Here is a 26,762-nt window from a genome sequence, read left to right as displayed (position 1 = left end):
CTTCTGGGTTGATTTCACTGGCTGAAAGTACCTACCACCTAATGGTGGACGCTACCTTCTTTCACCTAGAAGACGCGTGTCATTGCAAGTGGAGTGTGCGGTGCCACTGGAAGCCGACCCCAACCTGGCCCTGTGCTCGGAGGGCAGTGGCCGAGCCTCCCTTCCTGAACCTTCCCTACTGCGAGGCTGGCCGGTCAGCACAGCAGCCAGCGGGGCCGGCCCCTCAGAGCCATCTCGGTGCCCATCAGTGCACAGGGACTCTACTGCCAGACGTCCCTGCTCACTGTCTCCCAGCAAGTGAGTGTGGGCTGAAATCTTTGCTTATTTCACTCTGAAGTGTGGCGTGAGGCTCCTGGTCGGGGGCAGGGAGGCAGACCCTGCTCCCAGGAAGAAGGGGACGTGCTCAGGGGACAGGGCACTGGCAGCCCCCACCCCACGCCTCGAGGCTGTCCCACCCTCAGCAGCCTGAGCTGGTTCTCTGCCACGTTGCCGGTAGCAGGAGCAGTTCATGTGACATAGCGACGTGCGACTCTCCTCCCGGGACTGCCCAAATCTAACAAAAGCATGTTTCTATCTATTGCCTATAGTTTTAAGAAATCATGCACAATAAACTTAAAACATTTCATGTTAAATTTCCTGTGGTCAAACTTCAAGTGCAAAGGTTAGTGCTGGAAAGGACTACTGCTCTAGCCCCACCTGGCAGCCTCCACTGTCACCCTCTGCTCAGACACTGCCACTGACAGGGAAGGGAACACGTTTCCCTGTCATGGAAGAAAATCGGTTTTTAACCAGATAAAAATGTATTTCCCTTTAAGTTCTGCTCATTGGTCCCACTTCCGCACTGTCAAGCAATGGAAAGTCAGTTTTCTCTTTCCCCTGAAAGCCTGGCGCCAAGTGTGATACGACACGCTGGGTGTGCTCGTCATCCCAGGAACAGTGAGACCTGGTGCTGTGTGTCCTCATTCGTATGGGACAGGACCTGTCTGTGCACGGCTCTCAAGGTAAGAACCACTTTTACATTTTCCATGGGATGTTCAAAACACCCACAAAGAAGAATGCTATGTAACCGAGCCCACATGTGCCCAGAAAACCTAAAATGTTTATGCACTCTCTGGCCCTTCGTAGAACAAGTGGCCGGCCCCGATCCAACGTGCACACGACAGTGCAGCCCTCAGTGGGCCACTCGGGAACTGGGCAGGAAGCGAGGGCCCCGAGGAGCTGTCCACACGCAAATGAGGCTTCAGCCAGTGGAAGAAAATCTAACTTCATGGCCTGTCAGCCCTGAGGCCCAATGAAAAACGATGCTGCAGCATGAGGCCCCGGGCCCCTGGCAGAGCCAGCCCCGGACAGCGCGACCAGGTACCTGAGAGGAGGACGCCCTTCTCTCCGACCACGGTGTTGAACCCCTGCGGGAAACTGCGGATGAAGGCGGCTGCGTTGGCCACGTCGGCCACCTGCTCTATCTGCGCGGCAGTCACCGAGGAGGGGTCGTCTGCACCGTAAGCAATGTTCTCCGCAATGGAGCAGGAAAACAGAACTGGTTCCTATACATTGGAAATAAAACATACTTATCGCAAATTTCAAAACAGACTTCCAACATGTGCAGTAAACAGTGGAGCTCAGTACAGTGCTCAGACCTAAGAAAGTACCAAGTTGCTCCCAAAGAATGCAGTTTCCTTGGTTCTACTTCCTCATTCTCCATGAATTCACCCAGCAGATTTAAAACTTCGCGTTTTACCATTGATGGGAGTGCGTTTATCGCCTGTAGTTCCTGCTGCACTGCAGGAGATTAGCGCACACAGCAGGTGCCCGCATGGGCCTGGTACGTGGTGGGCACCTCGTACATGCACGTTCCCCTTCCTTGGGAACCGTGAGGCACTAGGAGACCACAACCCGTCCGAATTTTCCAGCTGCTTGCCTTCTGCCAAGGACAAGGGAGGGACTCCATCTCTATCTACTACTTTCCTAAATGCACACAAACCAGACGGGAACATGACATTTTTACAGAACTCTGTGGAATGTCCTAAACTTCCCGCTTCTTCTCTCCATCTCATAATAACACGCATGCTGATATCCTCACACTGCCGAGCAACCCCCCACCACACTGCCTGCCTGCCCCCCGCACACTGCACAGGGTGAGGAGAAGGGCTGAGGGGAGACTCGGTAGAGGTGGAGGCCCGGGTTTGTCTGCTGTGCACGTAGCCCACTAACAAAAATATAAACAGCTGTGTCAAAAATTTCCCCACACCACGTGGCCTTAGGAAAACAGCCTCATCAAAGTGACCATGTCACCTTATGCTCACCTTGCAACCTGCCACCTCTTTGCAAGGGCACCCTGGCTCTTCCCACAGCCTTAGCTCATCTCTAAAACCCTTTATGCAAAACAGTAGACTGTGGCTGGTAATAAAAATGGGAATTGGGGAAGAGTGAGTAGAAACTAAAAGGACATATTCTATTCTCTGCATTACAAAGTGGTGTCAGTCCCAGCTTTTGGTAAAAAGTCCATGGTCCCACTGGTTACAGTGGTTAAGGTCCTGAAGAAACCTGAACAACCTGCCACAGGAGACTAGGGTAATGCACCTGGACCCCTCTCACTCCTTCTCTTCTGAGAGGTTCAACACCGAGCGAAAAACAAACTATAAAAGCAATTTTAAAAGAAAATGCAATAAAAATCGACCCCTCTCCTCCTACCTGGCTCACTGTCCCAATCTTGGATCTCAGCCAGACTGGATTCAGGTGGCGGATGTCCTGGCCATCGAGACTGATAGTTCCTTGTAGAGAGGAAAGGAAAGGGTCACTGAGCATCACAGGGCCAGTGACTAATGTAAACACAGAAAATTCCAGACTCAGTTTTTTAAAGATTAGAAGCATACTCAAAACCTCTAAACAGAATCTAAACCCAACACATTTCATGGAATTTCAGAGCTACAGGGGCCTCTGTGGGTGGCCCCCATCCCCTGTCCCCCTGTGGTGCTGAGCTGACCTGCCCACCCAGGGCCCTGGGAGAAGGTGCACACTGCTGGTTCAGAAGGGACACATGGGAGAGTGGCAAGCTGGGAGGTGTCCACTTGCACAAACGCTGGCAGGGGTGACACACTTTTGCAGCTGGCACCCAGGACAGTGGCTGCCTAATTCTGCAGCTTCCTGACGTGTCAGCATCAGCAGCTGCCTGAAGGGCCATTTCTGCAGTGGAGTTCTGGGAAGCGTCGGGAAGCTCAACCCTCCAGCGTGTCTGGAGCTCTCTTCTTACTCCTTGAAATGCCCCTTCCTGCACAGACTGTGTTGGAGGAGAGTGTTACCTGAAGCTAAGCATCTGGTGGAGACTGTGGCAGAGATTTAAACAACCAGACGTGACTCTGGCCTTAGCTAACGGAATTAATTCTATACATTGAGGGCACCCGGTCATGCTTGGTGATGATGCCAACGATGCGTGACACAGAAATGCCACTCCTTCTCAGTGCCAACGATGCGTGACACAGAAATGCCACTCCTTCTCAGTGCCAACGATGCGTGACACAGAAATGCCACTCCTTCTCAGTGCCAACGATGCGTGACACAGAAATGCCACTCCTTCTCAGTGACAACCATGCGTGACACAAAAATGCCTCTCCTCAGTGACAACCATGCGTGACACAGAAATGCCACTCCTTCTCAGTGACAACCATGCGTGACACAAAAATGCCTCTCCTCAGTGACAACCATGCGTGACACAGAAATGCCACTCCTTCTCAGTGACAACCATGCGTGACACAGAAATGCCATTCCTTCTCAGTGAGTGGGGTGTGGCTATGCCAGCCAGCTACAGGCTTTCGGGAGCTGGAAAAACCTGAGGTCCCTAAATGCTTACAAAGTACAAGTGCTCTATGGACTACACAGGGCAGGAATTGAAGCTTAGTTCATTTTCTCTTTGATTTATTCACCATGATGAAGAAACTACAGACAATATTTTGACTTGATTGGCACCACCTAAGTAGGATTTTTCTAAACTCAGAATTTGATAGCAAGTAGAGAGTAAATCAAGACAGACAGTGTACTGACACCCATTTTTAACAGCTGTGATTCTGTGCGCCAGGATCGGCAGCTCAAAAAGTTATCTGGCACGTGACCAGCTCCCACATTGTGATCATTTTGCAATATATACAATTATCGAATCACAATATTGCACACCTGAAAAGAATATAAGGTTATACGTCAATTATACCTCAATAAAAAAGGATATAAAGTAAAATAATGTTGTGTTCTTTGCTTTAAAGATGTTATGGTCTGGTTAAAAATAAAATAAAAACCACGAGACAAACCCGTTCAGAAAAGCCCTGCTTCCCCAAAGCTCAGTGCGGTGGCCACGAGAAGCGGGCAGCGGCCGCCCAGCAGCGTCTGCTCTCGGACCAGCAGCTTCCCAGGAGCTCCCCAGGGCCGCGGCACCAGCGTGCTTGCAGCTGCTGAGTGGCCTTGCCCACCTGTCTCCCACTGGGGCATCAAGGGGCCCTGGCATGGGGGAAGAGGAGATACAATTCAGGAAGCCACTCGGGATTTGAAGAGTTCGGGCCTGAAATATGCCAAACGCCAGCCGGCCGTCTCTGTGAGCGGCCCCAAAAAGTGAGCACGTTGTTGAAGGGATTTCTCTCCTGGGAATAAATGCTCTGGTGTCCAGAAGTCCCCACTGCAAGCTCTGTATGATCGCATCCTCGCCAGGGCACAGCACAAGGGCTCAGGACAGTCCTGCCCTACGAAGTGGGGACTACTCACCAGAAATGGGGTCGTACAGCCTCAGCAGCAGGGACACCACTGTGGACTTGCCAGAGCCACTGGGGCCAACCAGCGCGGTGACCGACCCTGACGGGATGGACAGGCTGAAGTCCCGGAATATGGGTACCTCTGGGCGAGTTGGGTAGGCGAAATGCACATTCTGGAACTGCAAAGTGCCCTGGAAGCTCTTCTCGTTTAAGATGAGCCCCTCTGAAACAGGTGGAGATGGACTCCTTACCACAAGGACCAAACTCACAGCTGAAGTCAGTTCCCACGGGTCTGGCTGGTCCAGGGCTGGGAGCTCGTTCTGGGCAGTCAGGAAGAGGCCTCCACTCACCACCCACTGCCCAGGCCCTATACGTAGGTCTTGTTTGAGATGGAGACACGACTGTCCCAGCTTTACTGACAGCACACTGAGGCTCAGAGCCACCGACCTGCCCAAGCTAACGAGTCTGCAGTTAGCCCCGGCCCTGCCGCTGCCTCTGCAGCCCCCTCGGTCCAGGGTTTACCTCACCTACTCGAAATCCGTGTTTCAAGAGTGAGGACCAACAAGGGCACTGCACAGTCGCCATGGAGCCAGAGGGGGTCAGCAGTCCTGCTGTCTTGCTATTGCCCTGCCACTGACCCGGGGAAGCTGCCAGTCTCTCAGGCTGGGCTCTCCCGCAGCCTGTGACGCTGGACAGCACTGGCATTCATGTTCTGACCTGGGGGTGGGGAGTGGTTACTGCCCACAGCCTCTTCTGAGCCAAGGCCACACGGCTGCCCCGAGTACTGCTTCCAGGGACGCAGGGGACAGAGGACACGGTGCCGGACAAGCAGCAGCAGCGTGCGCCCCCCACCCCCAGAGCCAGAGGCTTTTATTTGTGTGATGCCTCTTCCTTTCCTCCTACCCTGCACTCAGACATCATCAAAAGCACTACGAAGACACACCTGGTGGGCTGGCCGGGCCCTCCCCACTGGGGTGCCTGGGCCGCACTCGCCACCATCCTGCTGCAGGTCAACCCAGTGGGCGCACACCACGTGGTCAGCCCCCAGGCTTGCAGGGCCCTCCTGGGCCCTCTGGTGACTGTCCTTCCTCTTACTGCTCACCCCTCTGAGGACTGTTTCCCTGCCATGTGGCAGGGACGTCCTTGTCATGCTCATCCCTCACAGGTAGAACAGGGAGCTGGCCTAACTGTCCAATGCCACGTTTGTTTAATCCCAGTGAAGAAAAACAAATGCATTTCAGACTCACCATTAAAAGGAAGTTCAGGCTTTCTCTCAAGGAGCTCCCAGAGGCGTCCCCCAGCACCCAGTCCTTTCATCAGCTCCGAGTAGAAAGAGCTCAGACCTGAGGACGAGAAGTAACATCCGTCGCTGGGTCCAGGAAATGCCCATCAGCTACTGCCCTCCGTCTGGGAGCAGCGACAACTTGCTTTGAAAGAAAACCTGTTACTTTCACAAAAGGCTTTGAGGCAGCTGCCTGGGAGCCCATGTTCAGAATCCCTGACTCTTGCTCTCTTTTAGCTTCTCCTCCTCTGGACTGACTTCTAATAAGGAGTTAATGTTTCATCAGGGAGTTTACAAATACATGTAGCCATACTAATCAACCACTGACGAGAATCACAGTGTTACAGAGAAAGTGTACCTACTCACAAACATAGCAATGTAAATAAAATTCAGTGCTTATCCCCTACTTAAAAGGAATATAAAATATCCCAAGATTCATTTCAAATTCATACCCTCAAAAATCAAACCTCCTTTTTAGGCACTCAAAAATTCCACTTTTACTAAACTAAAAACTGAAATTTGGGAAAATTAATATTCCAACAATCTCTTCTTAAAGTCACTTTTGTCCCATTCAGTAGGCTGCCTTTTCATTTTGTCGATGGTTTCCTCTGCTGTGCAGAAACTTATTAATTTAATGTAGTCCCATTTATTTTTCCCTTTGTTGCCCTTGCCCAGGGAGACATAGCCAAAAAAAATTTACCAAGACCGACGTCAAGAAAGTTTACTACCTGTTTTCTTCTAGAAGTTTTATTTTCATGTATTGCATTTAAGTCTTTAACACATTTTGAGTTTATTTTTGTATGTAGAGTAAGAGAGTGTTCCAGATTCGGGATTTTTTTGCATCCAGTTTCCCCAACACCATTTACCAAAGAGACTATCTTTACTCCACTGTATATTCTTGCCCCTTTTGTCACAGATTAATTAACCATATAAGCGTGAATTTATTTCTGGGCTTTCTGACCTGAATAGACATTTCTCCAAGGAAGACACACAGATGCCAACAGACATACAAAAAGATGCTCAACATCACTAATCATCAGAGAAATGCAAATCCAAACCACAGTGAGATGTCACCTAACTCCTGTCAGGATGGCCGTCATCAAAAAGTCAACCAATAAGTGTTGGCGAGGATGTGGAGGAAAGGGAGTCCTTGTGCTGTTGGTGGGAATGTAAACTGGTGCAGCTGCTATGGAAAACAATTTGGAGGTTCCTCAAAAAATTTAAAACAGAACTATCTTATGACCCAGCAAATCCACTTCCGGGTACTTATCTGAAGAAAATGATAATACTAATTTGAAAGGATATATACACCCCTATGTTCCCTGCAGCATTATTTACAATAGCCAAGATATGGAAGCAACCTAAGTGCCCACTGATGAATGAATAGATAAAGAAGAAGTGGTACATATATACAATGAAATGTTACTCTGCAATAAGAAAGAGTAAAATCTTACCATTTGTGACAACAAGGATGGACCTAGAAGGTACTATGCTAAGTGAAATAAGTCATATAGAGAAGGACAAATACCGTATAACTTCACTTACATGTGGAATCGACAGCAAACAAACAACAGAAACAGACTCATAGATACAGAGAACATTTTGATGGTTGCCAGATGAGGGGGCGGGTGGGATGGGTGAAAGGGGGCAGGGCAATAAGAGAAGCAAACTTCCAGGTATAAAATAACTAAGTCATGACGATATAACGTATAGCACAGGGTATATAGTCACTGGCATGGTAATAACTTTATACGATGACAGATGGTCACCAGACACACTGTGACCATATTGTACAGTACATAAACGCAGTCACTGGGTTGTACACCTGAAACTAATACAATACTGTATGTCAACTGTACTTTACTAAAACGTCACCTTTGAACTAATTAATTAATCAGAATTACATAATTAATGACTTCATGAATGACTTAAAACTCCAAGCACATGGTCCTTCTCAACTGTTGGACACAGACTTGTAACACTGCCCCTCAGTAAGGATGCTGGAGAAATGCAATGCACACGTTCTCTCTAAGGTACATTTGTGCGTGGGTTTGTGTATATTTGTGCAAGATACAGTGGATTAAAACTTTCAGGGTGAATGAAAACTGCATTGGGCAGAAATAGGCCCAATACAGTCCTCTGATCTTTGACAAAGGAGCAAAGGCAATTCAGCAGGGAAAGGACAGTCTTTCCAACAGATGGTGCCGGAGAACTGGACGTCTCCATGCAAAAGATGGATCTAGACACAGATGTCACACTCTTCACAAAAATGAACTCAAGACGAACTACAGACCTAACGGTAAAATGCAAAACTATAAAACTTCTAGGAGAAAACTTAAATGACTTTGGGTTCAGCGATAACTTTTTAAATATAATACCAAAAGTACAACCCATGAAAGAAAACATTGGTAAGTTAGACTTTATCAAAATAAAAAACTTCTGCTCTGCGAAGAGAATAAGACAAGCCACAGACTATAAGAAAAGCTTTGCAAAGCACTTATCTGATAAAGGGCTGTTAGCCAAAATATACAGAGCTCTTAAAACTCAACAATAAGAAAACAACTAACCCAATTAAAAAATGGACAAAAGACCTGACAGACACCTCACCAAAGAAGATAAACAGATGGTAAATGGGATATGAAAAGATACGTCATTAGAGAATTGCAAATTATAAGAATGAAGTACACCACAACACACCTAAAATCTGGATCATTGACCACACCACATGCTGGCAAGGACGTGGCGCAGCAGGAACCCTCAGTCATCACTGGTGGGGACGCACATGGTGCAGCCACTTCGAAGACAGTCTGGCAGTTTCTTACAACACTAAACATACTCTTACCATGCGCTCCAGCACTCATGTTTCTTGATATTTACCCAAAGGCATTCAAAACTCATGTCCACACAAAAGCCTGCACATGGATGTTTACAGCAGCTCTTTGCATAATCGCCAGAACTTGGGAGCAACGAAGATGCCTCCAGTAGGAGATGGATAAATAAACTGTGGTCCAACCAGATAGAAGAATATTCATCACTAAAAAGAATGACCTATCAAGCCATGAAGAGGTGGAGGAGCTGTAAATGCACACTATAGGTGAAAGGAGCCCATCTGAGAAGGCTGAAAACTGTGATTCCCAGTACATGACGTTCTGGAAAAGGCAAAACCATGGTGACAGGAATAAGAGCAGTGGTTGCAGCAGGGAGAGGGGTGACCAGGCAAAGCGCAGGGGATTTTTAAGGCAGTGAAACTATTGTCTATGAAACTCTAATGGTGGATACGTGTCATTTATACATTTGTCCTGACCTATAGAATGTACACCACCAAGAGGGACCCCTATGTCAACTGTGGACTCTGGGTAGCGACGACGTGTCCATGGGAGTTCGTGGATTGTGACAAATGTGCCCTCTAGTGGGGACATTGGTAGTAAGGGAGGCTGTGCTTGTAGGGTCAGGGATTACGGGGGAAATCTCTCATTTCTGCTCAATTTTGTTGTGAACCTAAAACTCCTCTAAAAAAAAGTCTATTCATTGAAAGAAAGAGGGTGGGTAGGAAGAGAGAGGTGAAAGGAAGGTGCATCTGACACAGTAAAGAGTTTCAATTGTGAAAAACAAACAAACCACATGGCCCTGCACAAACTAAACGCACTGTCTATACAGTAGAGTAGTTATTACTCAGCCACGAAAAGGAACGAAGTACTGATCCACGCTGCAGTGGGGGCAAACTGTGGAAACATGCTAAGCGAAGAAGCCAAACACACAAAGCCACACAGTACATGATTTCATTTATAGGAGTTAACTGGATAAGTAAATACACAGAGACAGAAGGCAAATTGTGGTGCCAGGGCCTGGGGGAGGGGTACGGAGACGACTGCTTAGAGAACGTGGGGTTTTCCTTCAGGGTGACGAAAACATTTGGGAACTAAATAGAGGTGGTGGTTGCACAACACTGTGAATGTTAGAAAACCACTGAATTGTTAGCATTAAAATGGCTAATTTTACATTGTGTGACTTCCACCTCCATAAAAATATAAATACATAGGAAAATTCGCTAGGGTTCAGTAGAAAGATGTAAGAACGTTCTGTGGTACAAAATACACAAGATGCTCTTCTTCACACAGCACCAGAGCAGACCCTCTCTCAGCAGGAAACGTGGAATTTGGTGTGTGTTGTTGTTTTATTTAGTATGCTACTCTAAGTGGAAACTGACATGTAAAAATGCGTCTTTATTTAACAAATAAAATAGAATTTCTTGCTTGCAGATCCCTTACAGAACTACTTTAAACAGTCAGCTTCACAAAAGCATTTAAATCCAACTCGCCTTGGTGACTTAAATCCCACAGCCGTAGGGACCTGCCCCGGTCATAACTGTGGGACTCTGGTGGTGACAGGTCCCTGCAGATCTAACCAAACGTTGACCCTTCCATCACCGGATGACGGGTATCACGCACGACCGTTGGCCAGAGCTGGCTAGCCTGCGACTGACAAAGTCAAGGTTCCCAAGTCCTGTGCACAAAGCCTCAGCTTTGCTCCTAACCAGGGGAGGCAGCCGGCTCTTGGGACCACAACTATTTCCAGCCCAGTAGTGCAGGACACAGTTGTGAACTTGTCAGGACAAAAGGTTGGACTGTGGGGCACCCCAAATCAGGTCAGGTAGGATGGAAGAAAAGAGGGTGGGACCAAGAAGAGCAAATAACTGACAGAAAACATAGTCTTAGGGGAGGTGGGAGGAAAGCTGACCGTGGTGAAGTGTGGAACGTGAACAAAAAGGCAAACCACCTCTGAGGTGGGACAGAAGACTTCAAGGAACATGACCACATGGCGGTGGGACCCTACAGCCCAGCAGGCTCAGCACAGGGGACGGAGAAGAGCTAGCAACACCCTTATCCCTGGGTCTTCCAGACGGATCCTCTCGCTTCCCAAATCACTCAGCAACTGAAATGTCTTAAGCAGATTTTTCAAGACCAGCCAGGAGAACGAAAATGCTAATTTTAGGGGCTCTGGAAATCTCAGTGCAGAAAACATCCTCACTTGTTTGCAGTCTAAGGAAAAGGCTTTAACAAAAACTTCAAAATAAAAATCCCGCACTGAGGCGACACGGTGGGGTCTCACGTCCTATTAGTCAGACCTCAAGCTATTTCTCTAACCTTTCCATCTGGGTTTTCAAAGAGGAAGGAACACAGAAAGCAGGACATCATTCACTCCTCGTCGGCTGGGGATGCAGGAAAGGGACAGAAAAGAAGACTGCACAGACCACAGGCTTCGCTCCCTCAGCCCTTCCTGCCCTTCACCCAGGAACGGACAATAAAAGCGAACTCCGATTCTTGACAAAAGCAAGCAACTCTGTTTTATGCACTTTATACTTTATAGTTTTTGATTGGTCATTAGTTTTGAACGTGGCTGACTTTGTACAAAAGAACTTTTCTTTCCCTGTGACTGGCCGATCGTGAAACTCTCACTCCCGTAGGACCTGGGTATCCACACCGTCCTCTGCCACCACCCCCCCGCACCCACTCCATGAGCTAAGTGAGCAGCCATCTGTCACATGCAGGTTAGAGAACGCTGCTCGTGAGTGACCCTGAGCTCAGTGAGTGACCAAGGCCTGCGAAAACCCCAAACTCCCCAACCAAGGAAGTGCTTGCCTTGGCAGGATCACACTCACATCTTTATTTTTGCTTTCCAAGTCAAATTGGAATAACATTCTAGGAAATGGTATTTTGAATTGAAGTGAACTAATGAGAGGTGGAATAAAGGGGATGTTAAGTTTTTATTTCAAACCCTGATTTTTCACATGTAACTGCCGAGCCTACTTAAGTTATATACCTGCAATGCTCAATCCAACCCAGAAAGCATACATTAGGAAGGAAGAGAGTTCCCCCACTGTCATGTGGGCACTGCCCATCAGCAACCCGCCTTGGTACAGCACGGAAAGCACAATCAGGTTCCCGGACAGCCCCGTCTGTCGAGGGAGAAAACACAGACGTCAGCTGGGCACTGAAGACCCAAAACACAAAAAGCATTAACACGGCCTCTAATTTCCTTTCGGCATTTAACTATCACAGCAAGATTCTTTCAAAATAGGACATTTTAATCTGAATTTCAAACAAGAAATACTTTTAAAATATCGCAATAGTGAAAGAAATGATCTCAACATGGAAACCCAGAGCTAACTCACCCATCAGATTCCTTTTTGCTCTGTCTACTCAGTTCGCAAAGGAAAATCATACCATGAAGGGTTCCCTGCCCACCCAGAGGAAATGAACAAACAGCTAGCACCTCGTGCATGTGTTCTAGCATGACGCACTGGCTCAACACTGGACTGACAAACTGGGGTCCTGGCCTCACCTCCCTGACCTGGGCTAGGCGTGTGTTCTCTGGGCCCATTTCCTTACCTGTAAATCATGGCCATTACTGAATGACCTCTGACAGTCTTTCCCATTTGAACCCGCTGTGAACTTGCCCTCATGCTGACGCTCTCGTTCAACATCCTATTTGAGCACATTGTGATTTTCATACTTCCTCCTTGAAGCCCCTGAGGTTGTTCTGGTTAATCCTCAGTGGGGCTCAGACAGCCAACAGCTGAAGGACCTGGGGCGTCTGTCCCCACGGGTTGCTGGCCTGCCCGCAGAGGTTCCGGCCCAGTGGCCTGGACGGAAGCTGGAGTCTGCATGGCGGGCCAGGCCCCAGGCGAGGCAGGTGCAGGAGGTCAAGATCACACTTTGAGGACAAGCGCCTGACTCTACACAGTTTGGTCTCACCACCCATTGTCTCTTCTGTAACTACATTTGCTTGCTTTCCTCCTCTTTCACAAAAATATTTTAAGGAAGGCAATTTAGTCTTGAGGCAGAATAAAATTATTTTCTATTTATGGCAAGAGACACAGAATAGAAATCTCTCCCAGTGATAACACTGACGGTTTTCACTCTTCTCCCAAGTGGTGTACTTACCGCTCCGAAGAAGCCGGCCCGAGCGAGCGCCTCCTTCCTCACCAGCCGCATCACACAGTCCACTTGGTTGGTGTATTTCTCTATTTCGCTCATTTCTTTCCCAAAAGCTCGAACAGTTCTTATATTTCCAATACGTTCCTCAGCTAGCTGGGAGAATAACAGACACATTTCAGGGGGAGCAAGTTCACATTTCAAGATTTCTAGAGGCACAATTAAAATGTAGTGCTCATTTTTAAGGCACCACCCATGGAAGTTGCTCATGGTACACACTAAGTCAAAGCAGAGGACATAGAACAATGTTATTTTTGGAAACATCTATGCATATGCACATCATACATGTAAGTAGATAGGAAGATAACCAGGAGAGTAGGTAGGTGGATACAGAAATATACCTTCATGCAGAGAAAAAGGACAGACTTCCAAATGCTATTAATGTTAATTCTGAGGCAGGATTATGCATGTTTTTTCTATAGATATATATACTTTTTCTTTTAAAGATTTTATTGGGGAAGGAGAACAATGCGTATTTCCAGGACTCTATTGGGGACCAGTGTGTCGCCCCAGGGCCCATCAGCTCCAACTCAAGTCATCATTTCTCAATCTAGTTGTGGACAGCACAGCTCAGCTCCAAGTCCAGTCGCCGTTTTCAATCTTAGTTGCAGGCGGCGCAGTTCGCTGGCCCATGTGGGAATTGAACTGGCAACCTTGTTGTTGAGAGCTCGCACTCTAACCAACTGAGCCATCTGGCCGCCCCTCTTTATATTTTTTAAACTTTCAATTAGAAACATATATGGTTTTTGTAATATGAAAATGTAACAATTATTTTTAATTTTCTAAAAAGACACTATTGGACAGCATTGAAAAGCTACCTTTATTAATTAACTAAGGATAGAGTGTCATCCAGAAAGTATTTTGAAAATATGCTTATCTCTTTCGTCCTTTAAGAAATGGTGATGATAAGACAGGAGAAGTTCGTAGACTGTTCAGTCTGCCGAGGGTTGGGTCTACTCTGACGTGTGGGCAGTGATCCAGTCTAGAAGGCGAGGAGTCTCGGGGGCCTGGGATCTAAGGGCCTGTGGCAGGGAGAAGGCGCGTGCCTCAGGGCGTCCCAGTGGCGGCTCGGAGCTCACTCAGTGGGCACCAGGCCAGGAAAGGGCCGTTACCTGAGTGGCTTGTGCCAGCGAGTCCTGGGTCACTTTGGTCAGTTTCCGCAGGTATCGTCCGTAAATCACAGCAAGGATGGATATTGGAGGCACCACACTCAAAACAAAAGTGGCCAGATGAGGTGAGACAAAAAACTGCCAGAAACAAAAGCCAAAAGGTGTTTGTCACACAGAGTAGCAAGAAGTCCTCACTGCCTCTCTGAGAAGCGTGTGTGTCCACGAACAGACAGGCTGGCCGGCTGTGTCAAAGTTGTGCGTCCTGCACTGGGGGACAGTTCAGACATCTTCAGTCAGCATGCCACACAGGGGTAACGTGACAGAGCAGCTTACCCTCCGTGCTGAGCCAGGGCAGGTGCCACGCTGTGTGCACGAGGCCACGCTGCTCGACAGCACAGGAGGGGAGGCAGGACGCAAGGCATGGGCCCGACCGCAGCAGCAGTCTTCTCCTCAGGTCTAGACTGTTCGGCCTCAGGACACCGAACCGCCAGAGCAATGCGTGCCACCGAAAGGGCCAAGATGGCAAAGAGACCGAAAACCACGCATCGTCCCACAAGCAGCGGGAGGACACCACTGACAAGTGGCAGGAGGTCAGAGTGGCCTCCATGGCTCAGTGGATTCAGCACGAGGAGGAGACGTCAATAGCGGGAGCTGCTCAAAGAAGAAACAGGCAACTTCTTCAAGTAACACAGAGGGTTTTCCTGTCGACCCTGCAATTGGCTGATTGTATTTGAAATGACACTAGCATCTCTTTAACAACTTATTCACATCTGCCAAATCTCACTTACACAGAAACTAGGAGAATTTGTACGAGGCTCTCCTAAAATGCTGAGGAAAAGCTGCCGACTAAACAACTACTCACTCATTCGACAACTCGTTACTGCAGGCCTACCTGCAGCAAACACTGTGTCAGGCACCTGGGAGAGAATGACGAGCGTGGAGTTTCCTCCACAGGGAGAGGACAAGTGGGAGTTAGAGAGCGAGCAGGTGAGAGAGAGAGAAAAAAACTTCAGGTGTAATACAGTTTCAGGCCCCAGGGCAGGAATGAGCTGGGTGCCTTCATTATGGAATGAGCCACCCTGAGCAGACACACACAGTCCAGCAGGGCCCTAGAGGTGGCTGCCACGGGGACACGTGCAGGGGCAGTGCTGAGCTCAGGGCAGACCTGGCCGTTCTGGGGCCAGAATGCAACTAAGCTCGGGTGAACCGAATGCATTTGGGGTCCTCAGCAACGGGGAGGGATGTCCACTGGGGCCCTGGGCCCGGGGTGCACTGTCTCAGAACCACCTACCTCCCTCGCTCTCGTTCCACGCTTGGCACCAACTTCTGCAGACTACCCAGGGTCCTGTCACAGAAAGGAGTGCTGGATAGCAGAAACACATCTCACTGCTAGGAAGGGAGACCCCCAAACGACTAAGCAGGCAGTGGGGCACAGCCACCACCAGTGCTTGCGAGCAGGCTTACCATCAACCAGGTAGGATGTGCAAGAGAAACAAAGTCCTACTCGCGTTTCCCCAGGGCTAAAGACCAGGTCCAGGTGATGTCGCCTCATGAGGCCCCGTCATGGGCTGATGGTTATGGGCCCCCAAAATTCATATGCAGAAGCCCTAAGCCCGTGTGGCTGTATTTGGAGATGGGGCCTCGAAGGAAGAAATTAAGATGAAAGGGTGGAGCCCTGATCTGAAAGGACTGCAGTCCTTATGAGACCCCAAGTCTGCTTTCCGTACAAGCACTGAGAAAGGCCACATGAGCAAGACAGTAGCCGCCTCAAGCCCAGAAAGGAGGCTCAGGATGAACCGCCCTTGCCGACACCGTGACCTGGGCCTTCCAGCCTCCAGAACGGTGAGAAAGAACCCTCTGCTGTTTGAGCCCCCCAGTCTGTGGCACGTGGTCATAGCAGCTAGAGCTGACAGCAGACTGGCTTTAACTTTTACAAGACGGGGCTCCCCACTCCTCCTGAGCCCAGAACTATGAACATTTGGAAGTGACGCTTCAGTGCAGGATGGGGCTTCTTCCAGGGCTGTGCTTCTCTCCTCCCTGGAAATAGGAGATTTGAAAGCTGGTTTCCACTCTCTAAGTGAGACTTCAGGGCTCCCTCTGGCAGCAGGTCCTCTGCTCTGGTCTAAATGCCACATGGAACAGGGACGAAAACCAGGCTTCGCACTTGGGAGGAAGGCCAGTCACACTCCTCAATGTGGGGTGGGAACCTGCGCTGTCGCAGCTGCCAGCGTCACATGGCTGCAGGCATTGGAGATGTGCTTACTGCGACTGATGGACTGCAGTTTTAATTGTATTTCGTTTTAACTAAAATTGAAACACCAATGCTCCATTTCTATTCGGTCATTGGTACAGTTTTAAGCATGTCTGGAAAACTCAGTTTCTCAATCTGCTTTTCAGTTGCAAATTTTATGAAATCTAAACACAGAGCAAATATTTCCAACAAAAATTCAGCATCCAGATTGAGATGTTTCATAAATATAAAGTACACACTGGATTTTGAAAGCTTAATATGAAAAAATAATATAAAATATCTGGTTAATAATTTTATATTAATTGCATGTTGAACTGATAGTATTTTATTCATACTGGGTTAAGTAAAATATATCTCATCTCATCTTTCTTTTTGGTCTTTAAAATGTGGCTACTAGGACATTTTAAATCACGAGTGTGGCTCGCGTCACATTTGTACTAGGCCGCAGCGCAGGCCTGAGGAGAAGCAGGATTTGAAGAAGGCAGGCAGCAGGCAGACCTGAGCTCCGGCCTCGGACCAGGGAGGGAAGAGGCTGCCCACGTGCTGCAGGAAGGAAGGATGGGATCAGCCCTCCTCCTCACAGAGGAGGGAAGGAGGTGGCCGCTTGGTCCTCAGACAGCAGTGGCAGCGTCACTGCCTTTGGACGCCTGTCAGTCACTGTCTCCCTCTGACCCACTGCTCACACCCAAAGGGTTCGTTCTGCTTTTGGTCTTTTCTGCCTGCACACATTTTCAGAAAACCCCGGCAACAATGTAATCTTTTCTGAACAGCAGTAGTCTGTTAGGAATTCATTTGGGAGGAATGCAAGAGCAGGAGGCTACCGGAGGAAGCTGTCTCCGTGTTTCTGCAGCCCTGTGACAATGTTCTGGGCTAAGAGGCTACAGGGCAATGAGAACGGACCTCACGCTGCAGACGCCTGGCGCGGGCCGAGCCCAGGCCAGGAGGTATCGACGGGAGCCGGCCAACGCCAACGTACCATCATGCCAATGCCGACGGAAGCCTGGGCCCCGGCCCTGAGCCCGTCCGAGAGGTTTTCAGTCACGGAGCGCCCCAGGAGGGCCGTGTCGGAGGAGAGACGGTTAATCAGCTCTCCGGTGCGGGTCTTGTCAAAGAAAGCAACCTCCTGCCTCAGGATGGAGGAGAATAACGACGCTCTCAGCCCGTTCACGATGCGCTGACCTGCAAAAGCAAATGGGAACGGCTCAGTCTCCCGCACAGCAGCTCAGCCGAGTGGTGCAGCCCCCGCGCATGGCCGGTGCCCCTATTGATCCAGTGGGGTTGGCACACATTCGTAATAGCATTAGTGCTCTCTTAGCAACTAGAGGCTGGGCGCTGGGGAGAAGCGACAGCGATGAAATGAGTACCGTGGCTGTGAGACGTACTATTGACAGAGACATTTTAGGGTGTTACCTGCCCCAGAGCTCATTCTGCTCCTCCTTGGCAACCCTTTCCTGTATTGAACTTTCAAATGACAAGACCTGGTTAATTATCTACTGTGTATTTATTTTATTAGCGAAATGGCAAGCAACCGACTGGGAGTCGGGCGTCCCGGGCTCTGGCCTGATTGCAGCAGTCACGGCCTGGACACGGAAATGCTGTGCAGTGATCAGCCAGCTCTGACTGCAGGGGACAAACGGGGGAGTCACTCCCTGAAGAGGGCCCAGAACCCCAGCCTGACTGAAGGCCTGTCCTCCAACCCCCCGCAGACGGGCAGACGACAGGCAGGGCGGCCTCCCTCCACCCCAGCTCCTGTGAAAGGAGAGCTGAGAAGAGAGTGCCGCCGAGTGCTGGCCCAATGACACTCACAGCTTGCCATCTGGCCAGATGTGGGGACCTGTCCCACCGGATGCGGTGCTGGAAGAGGGAACGCCTAGACTTGCAGCACAGGCGGCCACTGCTTCCCCTGCCTGCCCTCGGGGATGACCGCACCCCAAGATGAGGGGAGGGCTTTTACCTGAAGTCTGCATGAGGTAGACGCGGACGGCGTTGGCAGCTGCACCACACAGGAACACGCTGCCGAGAGCCAGGCAGAGGCGCGTCAGGCTGCCGCTGTAATCCCCAGTGGGGTTCGTGTAAATGATGTCGATTATCCTCCCCAGGAAGAAGGGAGCAGACATGGTGATGACACTGGACACGGCCAGGAACCCAACTGCAGCTGCAAGACACAAGCAGCTCTCAGGGTCACTGGCATGTCAGCGAGGGGGCGCTGAGACTTTCCTCCCTCCCTTTAGCCCCAGACCCCAGACTACAGGGAAGAATCAAAGGGGTTCCAGGGCCAGACAAGCAGGGGGGCTACAGGAGGGGCTGATCACAACCAGAACTTGGATGAACGACTGTCTGCGTCACCTGGCCTGACCATCTCCCCTGGCGAGGAGCACCGGGGCACTAATCCATCTGGCCCCCTTCCTGCCTCTTGATGTGGAGGCTCATCTCGGGCTATTGTTCTAGTTTCACGTGATACGTTGTTTTCCTTGTTACCTGACTGTACCTCAGCTTAAAGATCAAAGTATGCAGGGAAACTTCTTGATTGCGTCTAGTATTTCAGAACACTTTAAATAAACTTTGAAAAGTAGTACCAGGCATCCCTTACACACGTGATGTGTTCTTAACATTATTGCTTTGGAGAAGAAAGCACCAGAACAGCAGCATGATCTGAAAATAAGAACACAATTGCTCATACACCTAAAGAACAGAAAGAGGGGAAAGAGTCCTATCATAAAAGGAAAACAGAAAATTCGATTAGGGACAACACGTATCACAGATAACTACGCTCATGATAAGAGGAATGCAGTTAAACTACCCAGAAACGCCATTTCCCATCTACTAGATGGGCAAAGATCAGAGCTTGGTAACACTCCACGTTAGTGAAACTGGGAAAGGAGGCACCTACACAGTTAGAGGGAGAATGACCACAACAGGGAGCCATTCGATCACACCGGTCAAAGCGTGAATACCCATTCCCTTTGATCCGGCAATTCCACGTCCATGAATGTAACTTACAGATACACTCCCACATGTGTATGCAAAGATGTACATCCAGGGTTCATTACAGTATTGCTTATACCAGCAAAAGACTCAAAATATCCCAAACAGCCACCCGTGGGGAACAAGTTAAATCAGGAAGCAGCACTGAGTTTAGAAATAGGATGCAGTCATTAAACAGCATGAGGCAACTCTACAGGTACTGACGTGAAGCAACCCACCAGGATGTACTTAGTGAAAAAGGCAAGGGCACAAAAGTGGCACCTGGGGGCTTTTCCCTGGCTTTTCAAGCCTGTGTACACACAGAACATCTCCGGGAAGAAACAAGAAACAGCAGCACAGGTTCCCCTTGAAGAGCGGTACTGCCCCTAGCCCTGCCCCGAGCCCCCCAGTTCCACTCTTCAAGGGGAACTGGGTACCTTCTGAGTTTGGTCCTGGGAGGAACCCAGCCAGCGGCACCACTGAGTCAGTGGTGGGTAAGGCTCCTGGGGGCACCAGCGGGGTGGAGCCTGGGGGGCGGGGAGTTCTACCTCCTGCCAACAGCAGCTGCCTCTCCACTAGTTTTGCCTAATGCTCCCGCTTTAGCTAAAGGTGTTACTTTGATGTAACCTTAATAAAGCGTGCAGAGCAGAGGCAGTGCCGCCTGGCTACTCCGCCGGCAAACAGAGCTCTAGGTGAAATGGGAGCCTGTCACGGAGGGCACACTGACACAACCTCCATCGCCTCCGATCGCCTACTTGTGATGTCTGTGTCCTCTTCTCAAGAAAGCTGCTCCGACGACCTCACAGAACAGACGCCCAGCGCTGCCTGCCCCACTCCCTCCTCACTCCTCTCCCCTGTGCCCCCTGTGGACTTCACTTTTTTACTGTCTCTCTCTCCATGAGGACAGAAAAGATTGGCGTCTGTTTTGTTCACTGCTGTGTCCCTGCAGCCCACGGGGACAGGCACATAGTAAAGCTCAGTAAATACCTGTTGAATGAATGACTTGGACTTGGCAAAGGAGGCACAAGGCAGAGCAGACCAAAGTCCCCACAGAAACGAGCCTCTGCACAGAGCCTGGTTTAAAACTCCGTCATCACAATTTAACTGGATGATGTGAACGTGGCCAAAGCCATTTCATTTTGATGGAAGACCCAGGGTCTTGTTTTCAAATGCCAAGAGGGACTGAAAAGACCAAAGGGCAGGGAGACGGCCACCTGGTCCTGCAGGACACCGCCTAGACGCGCTGACACGCTCCAAAAACAGGTGTCCCCGGGGGCCAGGCCCAGGCTGAAAGCCTTCGGCCTCACCTGTCGGTAACTAGCGTCTCTACTCTGTTTTTCTGCCTCGGCAAATACTTCCAGACGTGTAACATACAGGAAGTGCTGTAAAGGTCCGTCTCTCCCCCTCCCTCCAGTTCTAAATCAGTTACGATTCCAAAAATAAATAAGAGTCCGTATTTCATGAATGAAATGCCCCAAGACTTTGACTCTCAACACTAGTTCTCAGACAGTGATGATGGTTATAGAGGAAGGAATTGACCTAAATCCAAAATCACTCCAGAATATCCCCTTACCTCTTTCATTGAATTAAAAATAAATTATCAACTTTTTTTATTGCCATTTTCGTCTGTCTTACAAGATAAATAGAGACAAAAGTCAAACAAAAGGTTTGTTCCACTTCCGGTTACGTGGATTCTTGTTAATCAGGGTTTTGTTGCACACGATGACTTTGGTATTAATGAATAATTCAGACTTGCACAGAACTATTTCAGCTTTCTCCCTCAACTCCACACACCAAGCACACTGCTGTCCTGAAATTCTTCCCTACCTTTTCTCCATGGTTACGCCTTGCTCCTGTCTTTGCCTGAAGGGACCTCAGACACTTGTTATCTGTCTCTTGACAGGTAGGTTAAAGCAGCTGTGACCCTCATTCTACTGAATTACGGCATTCGGTGAAAGAAATCCTTCAAAAGGGGAAAGAGAAGGAGAGCTCCTGGAGGCCGGGAGCCGGTGGGAGGAAGCTGTAAAGCATGCGGACCACCTGCCGGACAGACTCACGTTCTAATAATTCACCTGACTCTTAGGCAGGGACCTGTCCCCACTGTCATTCAAGGAGCAAAGATGCCGCACTGAGGAGCCCCAGCACTACCTGAAGCTTCTGCCGCGCGATCCTGTTCACTCCTCACCACCCCCACCTGCTGTCCTTGTTGTTTCAGAAAGGAAACTCAAGCGCAGAGAAGTGCGGAAGCTTGTCCAAGTCACGCAGCTCACATGACACGGAACCACACTCTGAGACCAAGCCCGTCTTCCTCATCCTCCCACATTCCAAGCCAGGAGGAAACCCCAGGGGCCGAGCTGGGGGGGGGGGGGGGCGGGGCCTCACAGGGAGGCCAGAGTGGCAGCAGGTCCCAGGGTCTGAAGGACAACAGGGACTCGGCAGCCAGGCAGGCTTGCCAGGGCTTCAGCTGGTGGCGTGAGGTGGTCAGATGTGCATCTTACACGATCCATTCTTGCCGTGTGCAGAGTGAAAGGGAAGACTGGCTACTAGCAGGACAGCAGACAGAGGGAGTGTTGAATCACTGTTCCCATGCTCCAGGAGAGAGGGGACCTAGGGGAAGGGCGGGGGAGGAGGGAGGCGAAGGGGTTAAGGACGGTGACAGGGCTTGGAGGTATTTTAAGAACTAGACTCCACAGGACCCGAGGACTGGCTGGTTGGACTTGGGAAGCATATGGAGGGCTGTTTCTGAAGTTGGGACTGACAGAGTCAATACACTAACGCTGCCTTCTAGCTGTCTGCCCTTGCGTCACTCAACCTCTCAGTGCCTCAGCTTCTTCATCTGTAAAATGGCAAGAAAAACAATACCTCCCTTATGGAAATGTTGTGAGCAGTAAATACGCATGTAAAGCATGTGGCACAGCGCCCACATGCCCAATAGTAAACAGTAAGTGTTCACTACTATGTTTCCCACAGTTGTCACTGCCCCGAGTCAGGAATGACCATGTGTCCGGCTTTGGCCCAGGGGTCACACAGAAGGCTTACCCTGACAGAGGGGACAGAGGGGGAAGGCAGCTTCGGGCAACTTGGGTCTTTAAACGTGCTGAATTTTCAGGCACCTAGAGGACAGTTTTGCAAATGCAGGGTGGGTAGTATGGGGAACAAGGCAGTCGAGAAGATGTGCAGGATAGAGGCTGAAGTGAAGCTGGACAGGGAAGGAGCTGCAGACCTGAGGGCTGACGGGCTCGCGGGAGGCAGAGTTCAGCAAAGGCCTTGGGTTTGTGGACTGATCTGTGGGGCAACGGGCTGAGCCCTGGCACGCCTGGGGCAAGGCCCGGTTGGCAGCCTATGGTAGGCGTTAGGCACCTGTGCCATGTCAGCAGGGGGCCTGCCTTGGACTCTGGAACTTGCTGTCCAGTAGACATATGACAGGAGTCACCTACGTGATTTAAAATTTTCTAGTTGTAACATGAAAAAGTAAAAGAAACAGGTAACCTTAATTTTAGTAACACATTTTATTTGATCCAATATATCCAAATTATTCGACATGTAATCAATATAAAAAAAGTTACGATATTTTACTTTTTTTTCATAATAAGTCCCTTCAAACTCTGGTATATATTTTATACACAACAATGCTGACTAATACATTTCACAGCACAGCTACAGAATTTAATGTTTTCTTTGAAACGTGGTATTTCCATAGCAAACGAACATCCCTGCTTTCTGGAGCAGTGTCTGTTCCAAAGGTTCAGTCTCGCTGACCCGTCAGGACCGTCCTTGTCAGAACGTCTGTCCTGACGTGGGCTTCAGGAAAACTCATTCGAAGCACTACTCGCTCTCTCCTTGCTTACTACATCCACTGGTTTTATCACTCGATTCATTCTGGTCACAAACTATCACTACAAATTCAGCCAAGCTCCTGGCGGGCACCAGGTTCTAAGAACAGTGCTAATCTCAACCCACACAAGCCCCAATCAGTCCTGTCAGTGGGAAGCGCCCTCCCAACTCACCCACAGAGGCCCCGGCTGAACATATTGGGGGTGGAGGGATGGACGTGCCCCTTTGAGTTTGACCAGAACCTGCCTGGGAAGTGTGGGGAAGGCAAGCTGCTTCCGCGAGAGGCCGGCCCACGAAGAACTAACTTGCGGGCTGGCAGCACCCTTCCCATGTCAGAAGACCCTTGGTGCCCACAGCTCACTTATAAGACCCAACTCTGCGCTCCTTTCCCTGCCTGGCTCACGGGAAGCTCAGAGGCCTCAGCAGCCTCTTCTATCTGCTTGGCGCAGCGAGGGGGCTTTCGGCCATTCCTTCTTATCCATCTGCCCACACAGGGCTCCTCAGGGAGCCCCTGCATCTGCTAAGACTCTTTTGGCCAAGGTGATAAGATGAAGAATTATCAGAGAGAAAAGACTGGAGAGCAACTTTGTAGGCCGGCCACAGCTGTAGCAAGACAGATGCAGATTCCTACACAAAGTGAGATGCGGGCAGGAAAGGCCAAGGACAGGTTAGAGGACCTCGGTTCCTTTAGAAGGAAAATGGAAATGATACTGAAACTTCTCAACACACTTCTGTAAACATTTCAGAAGACAGATCCCGTTTTTAAGCTCCTGATACAAACTACTTAAGATCAAAGTTTTCTGATCACACGGTTCACGTGTATATTTTGCAAATTGCTACACACAGTTGAAAGTATTGCTATTCAAATGCATAAATGAATCTTTGAAAAGGATTTGTGTATTTGCTTTTCTAAAAAGTAACAAATTAACATTGGAATTCTTACTCTTCAACTCAGCTTTTTCGGTCTCTTGATTAAAAAATAAACACACACACACACACACAACTGCTCTGTGTCTCTAGCACTTCGGTGATGGGCCAGCATCTGAGGCTGTTCTGACGATAAGCTACAAATTAATGATGACCCCTCACTTCCTGGGAATCCCACAAATGCCAACATCCAGATTGGCTTCAGTATGGCATATCTAATGACCTCTCAGGAATCCCTATGCTAAGACGGGTTTTTCATCAGATTTACTCATAAGATACAATATGCGTTTAGTATCTGTTTAAAAAGTTAAAAAAAAATTACTGTACCAACACGACTTATTTCCTCAAATTCTATGTTCACAATTACTTCACGTGGCATGTCAAAATAACTCCCCTTCTTAAAATAAAAGGAGGTACATACAGCTCTTGCCTTGTTTCAGGCTGTCTTCTCAACACAGTGGCATGGCAGGACATGTGGGAACAGGGAAAGCCTGACATCTACAAAACCTTCGTACACTGAATATTTCAGAAACAAAACAAAACTGGATTTCCGCACACCTGCAGGATGGCTGACACACCTGTGGAGCTCGTGCAGGGTCTCTACTCAGCCTCAGCCTGGGCCTCCCCACCATCCTCTGTCCCTCCCCCTAAGTCACTCTGAGCCCCTACCCTGTGCAGCATACACATGAAGAACTAGGGATGAATCAGACAGACTTCTCAGCAGCTCACAGTCCACGAAAGCGCTTAGTTTCAAACTTCTTTTAAAAATGGAAAGATCTTTGTTTCCATCAAAGTCTACAGACAATTAACTAAGCGATGAAATAATTATTTGTACACCCAGCGATACCACAAATCCTCCTCAGCTTTAACAGTCAGTGAGAGGGAGAATGTCCCCTCTATGGCCTTCCCCACAGCACCAGCCTGCCCTAAACCACACATGACTCTAGGAACCTTTGAAAGGCAATGGATTTGCAGAGAAGCACATGGGATTGTGACCGTTTTCAAGTGTTGCCCCTTCAGCCTCACAGGCCCTTTCCAAGCCTTCACCACAGTGGCAGTTTCATCTCTAGTCCCAGGATTATTGCATAATGTTTCACCCCCACTAAGCTGGAAGCCCCCGCAGGAGCAGAAACCGGTTCTCTCTGCTCACCAATGTAGCCCTAGCCCTGGCACACAATGAGGGCGCAATACATATTGATTGATTAATACGGGGAAATCTGGAAAACTCGCGTTTAATCATTTCTCTAATTATGGCTAAAAATGAGGAGCTACAGAAAATCATGTTTATCTGGATTTCATTCATTTTAATTTCTTCTAAAAATTATTCAATTATGATTTAGTTGGGTTGTGATCTAGTTTCTCCAAACTTCTGGAGTGGACAGAGCACTGATCTGGCCTGGGCTGACTATTCTAAAGGGGGAGGTAACTTCCTACCTCCCACTCGGCGGCAAAAGCAAAAACACAAATAGGAAAGGTTACACTGCATGGGCTCACCCAGTAAAGATGCTGCTGGCTGCTTAATACACTTGCCTAAAGCAAATGACGTTTTAAAAATCAGTATAAGTGCATAATACAAAACAGGCATGTTTTTGGTTCGAGTGAATTGTTTAAAATCGGAGACGGAAAAGCCCCGGCTCATTCTGAATGCTGGCAGAGCCGAAGAGGAACAGACCCAAATTTCTAACAACGAGACACCACACTCGGGTAACGTCAGGCTAAGAGAACAAGCAAAACAAATCTTCAAACTGGTCGGCGCTCCCCCGACAGGCTCCACAGCCGTCCTGGGAGAGGGCAGCGCTCCCGGGGCGGAGGCCGCCCGGAGTCGCGTCTCGGAGGCCCCGGGACCACGCGCTTTGGCGGGCGTGCGGCGCGGCTGGCCGAGGGGAAGGAAGGGGACGCGGGGGGCCCTACCTGCCAGCCTCCGGCGCTCGGGGTACGCCAGCCCCAGGAGCTTCCGGGCCTCCGAGCGCCCGGCCGCCGTGGGGCGCAGCCGAGAGTCGTCTTTCGGAGCCGCCGCGGCCGCAGGCAACGCTGGCCCCCGCCGCGAGGCCTCGCCCCCCGCCCGGGCGGCGACGGCGGGGCCGCCGGGGAGCCCAGCGCGCGGGAGCCGGCGGGAGCCGAGCCGGAGGGCCTCGCAGCTGCAGGCGCCGGGGCGCCGCGCCCACAGCCCCAGGAGCCGCGCGAGGCCCGCTCCGCCGCCGGGGCCGCCGGGACCCCCGCCCAAGCAGCCGCTCGTCCAGCGGCGCGGGCTTCGTGCGGCTCCCGCACCCCCGAGAAGCCCCAGCCCCGGGGCCCAAGGCCGCGGCGGCCCCAGGCCGGTCGGCGGCACCCGGGCCCAGGAGGCGCGGGCGGCCGGGGTCCACGCGCAGGCGGCCGGGCCACGCCTCACAAGCAGCCGCAGCGGCCAGGCAGCGGGGCCGCGCATGGCGCCGCGTCCGAGCTCTGTGCCTCAGCCCGGCCGGCCCGGCGCGCACGGAACCCCGGGACCCTCCCGGCCCCGCCGAGCGGAGGGCGTGGACGCGGCGCCGCCCGCCGCCCCGCCCGCTGTCACCCGCCGTCACCCGCCGCATGTGGCCGGCGCCCCTCCGCCCGCACCACGCCCTGCGGGGAGCCCACACCCACCGCGCGCTCTCGGGGTAGCGCCCCCCACTGGGCAGCCGAGAGGCC

At 50.2% G+C, this 26,762-nt stretch overlaps 1 protein-coding gene across 1 annotated transcript in view; it reads right to left on the bottom strand.

Moving 5' to 3' along the window:
* Window positions 1-26,520, bottom strand: part of ABCB10 (ATP binding cassette subfamily B member 10) — a 31,602-nt gene extending 5,082 nt beyond the window's left edge. The window contains exons 1-10 of the mRNA XM_033099514.1: window positions 26,007-26,520; window positions 18,325-18,525; window positions 17,347-17,549; window positions 14,123-14,257; window positions 12,960-13,106; window positions 11,836-11,971; window positions 5,981-6,076; window positions 4,747-4,956; window positions 2,692-2,771; window positions 1,364-1,544 (exon numbers count right to left, since the gene is read on the bottom strand). Coding sequence (XP_032955405.1) covers window positions 1,364-1,544; window positions 2,692-2,771; window positions 4,747-4,956; window positions 5,981-6,076; window positions 11,836-11,971; window positions 12,960-13,106; window positions 14,123-14,257; window positions 17,347-17,549; window positions 18,325-18,525; window positions 26,007-26,520 — 1,903 coding nt within the window. The remainder of the gene's footprint in view (window positions 1-1,363; window positions 1,545-2,691; window positions 2,772-4,746; window positions 4,957-5,980; window positions 6,077-11,835; window positions 11,972-12,959; window positions 13,107-14,122; window positions 14,258-17,346; window positions 17,550-18,324; window positions 18,526-26,006) is intronic.
* Window positions 26,521-26,762: the final 242 nt, after the last annotated feature.

This window comes from Rhinolophus ferrumequinum, chromosome 27 (genome assembly GCF_004115265.2).
Source record: "Rhinolophus ferrumequinum isolate MPI-CBG mRhiFer1 chromosome 27, mRhiFer1_v1.p, whole genome shotgun sequence".
Taxonomy (NCBI): Eukaryota; Metazoa; Chordata; class Mammalia; order Chiroptera; family Rhinolophidae; genus Rhinolophus; species Rhinolophus ferrumequinum.
This window is presented reverse-complemented; position numbering and strand designations above follow the sequence as displayed.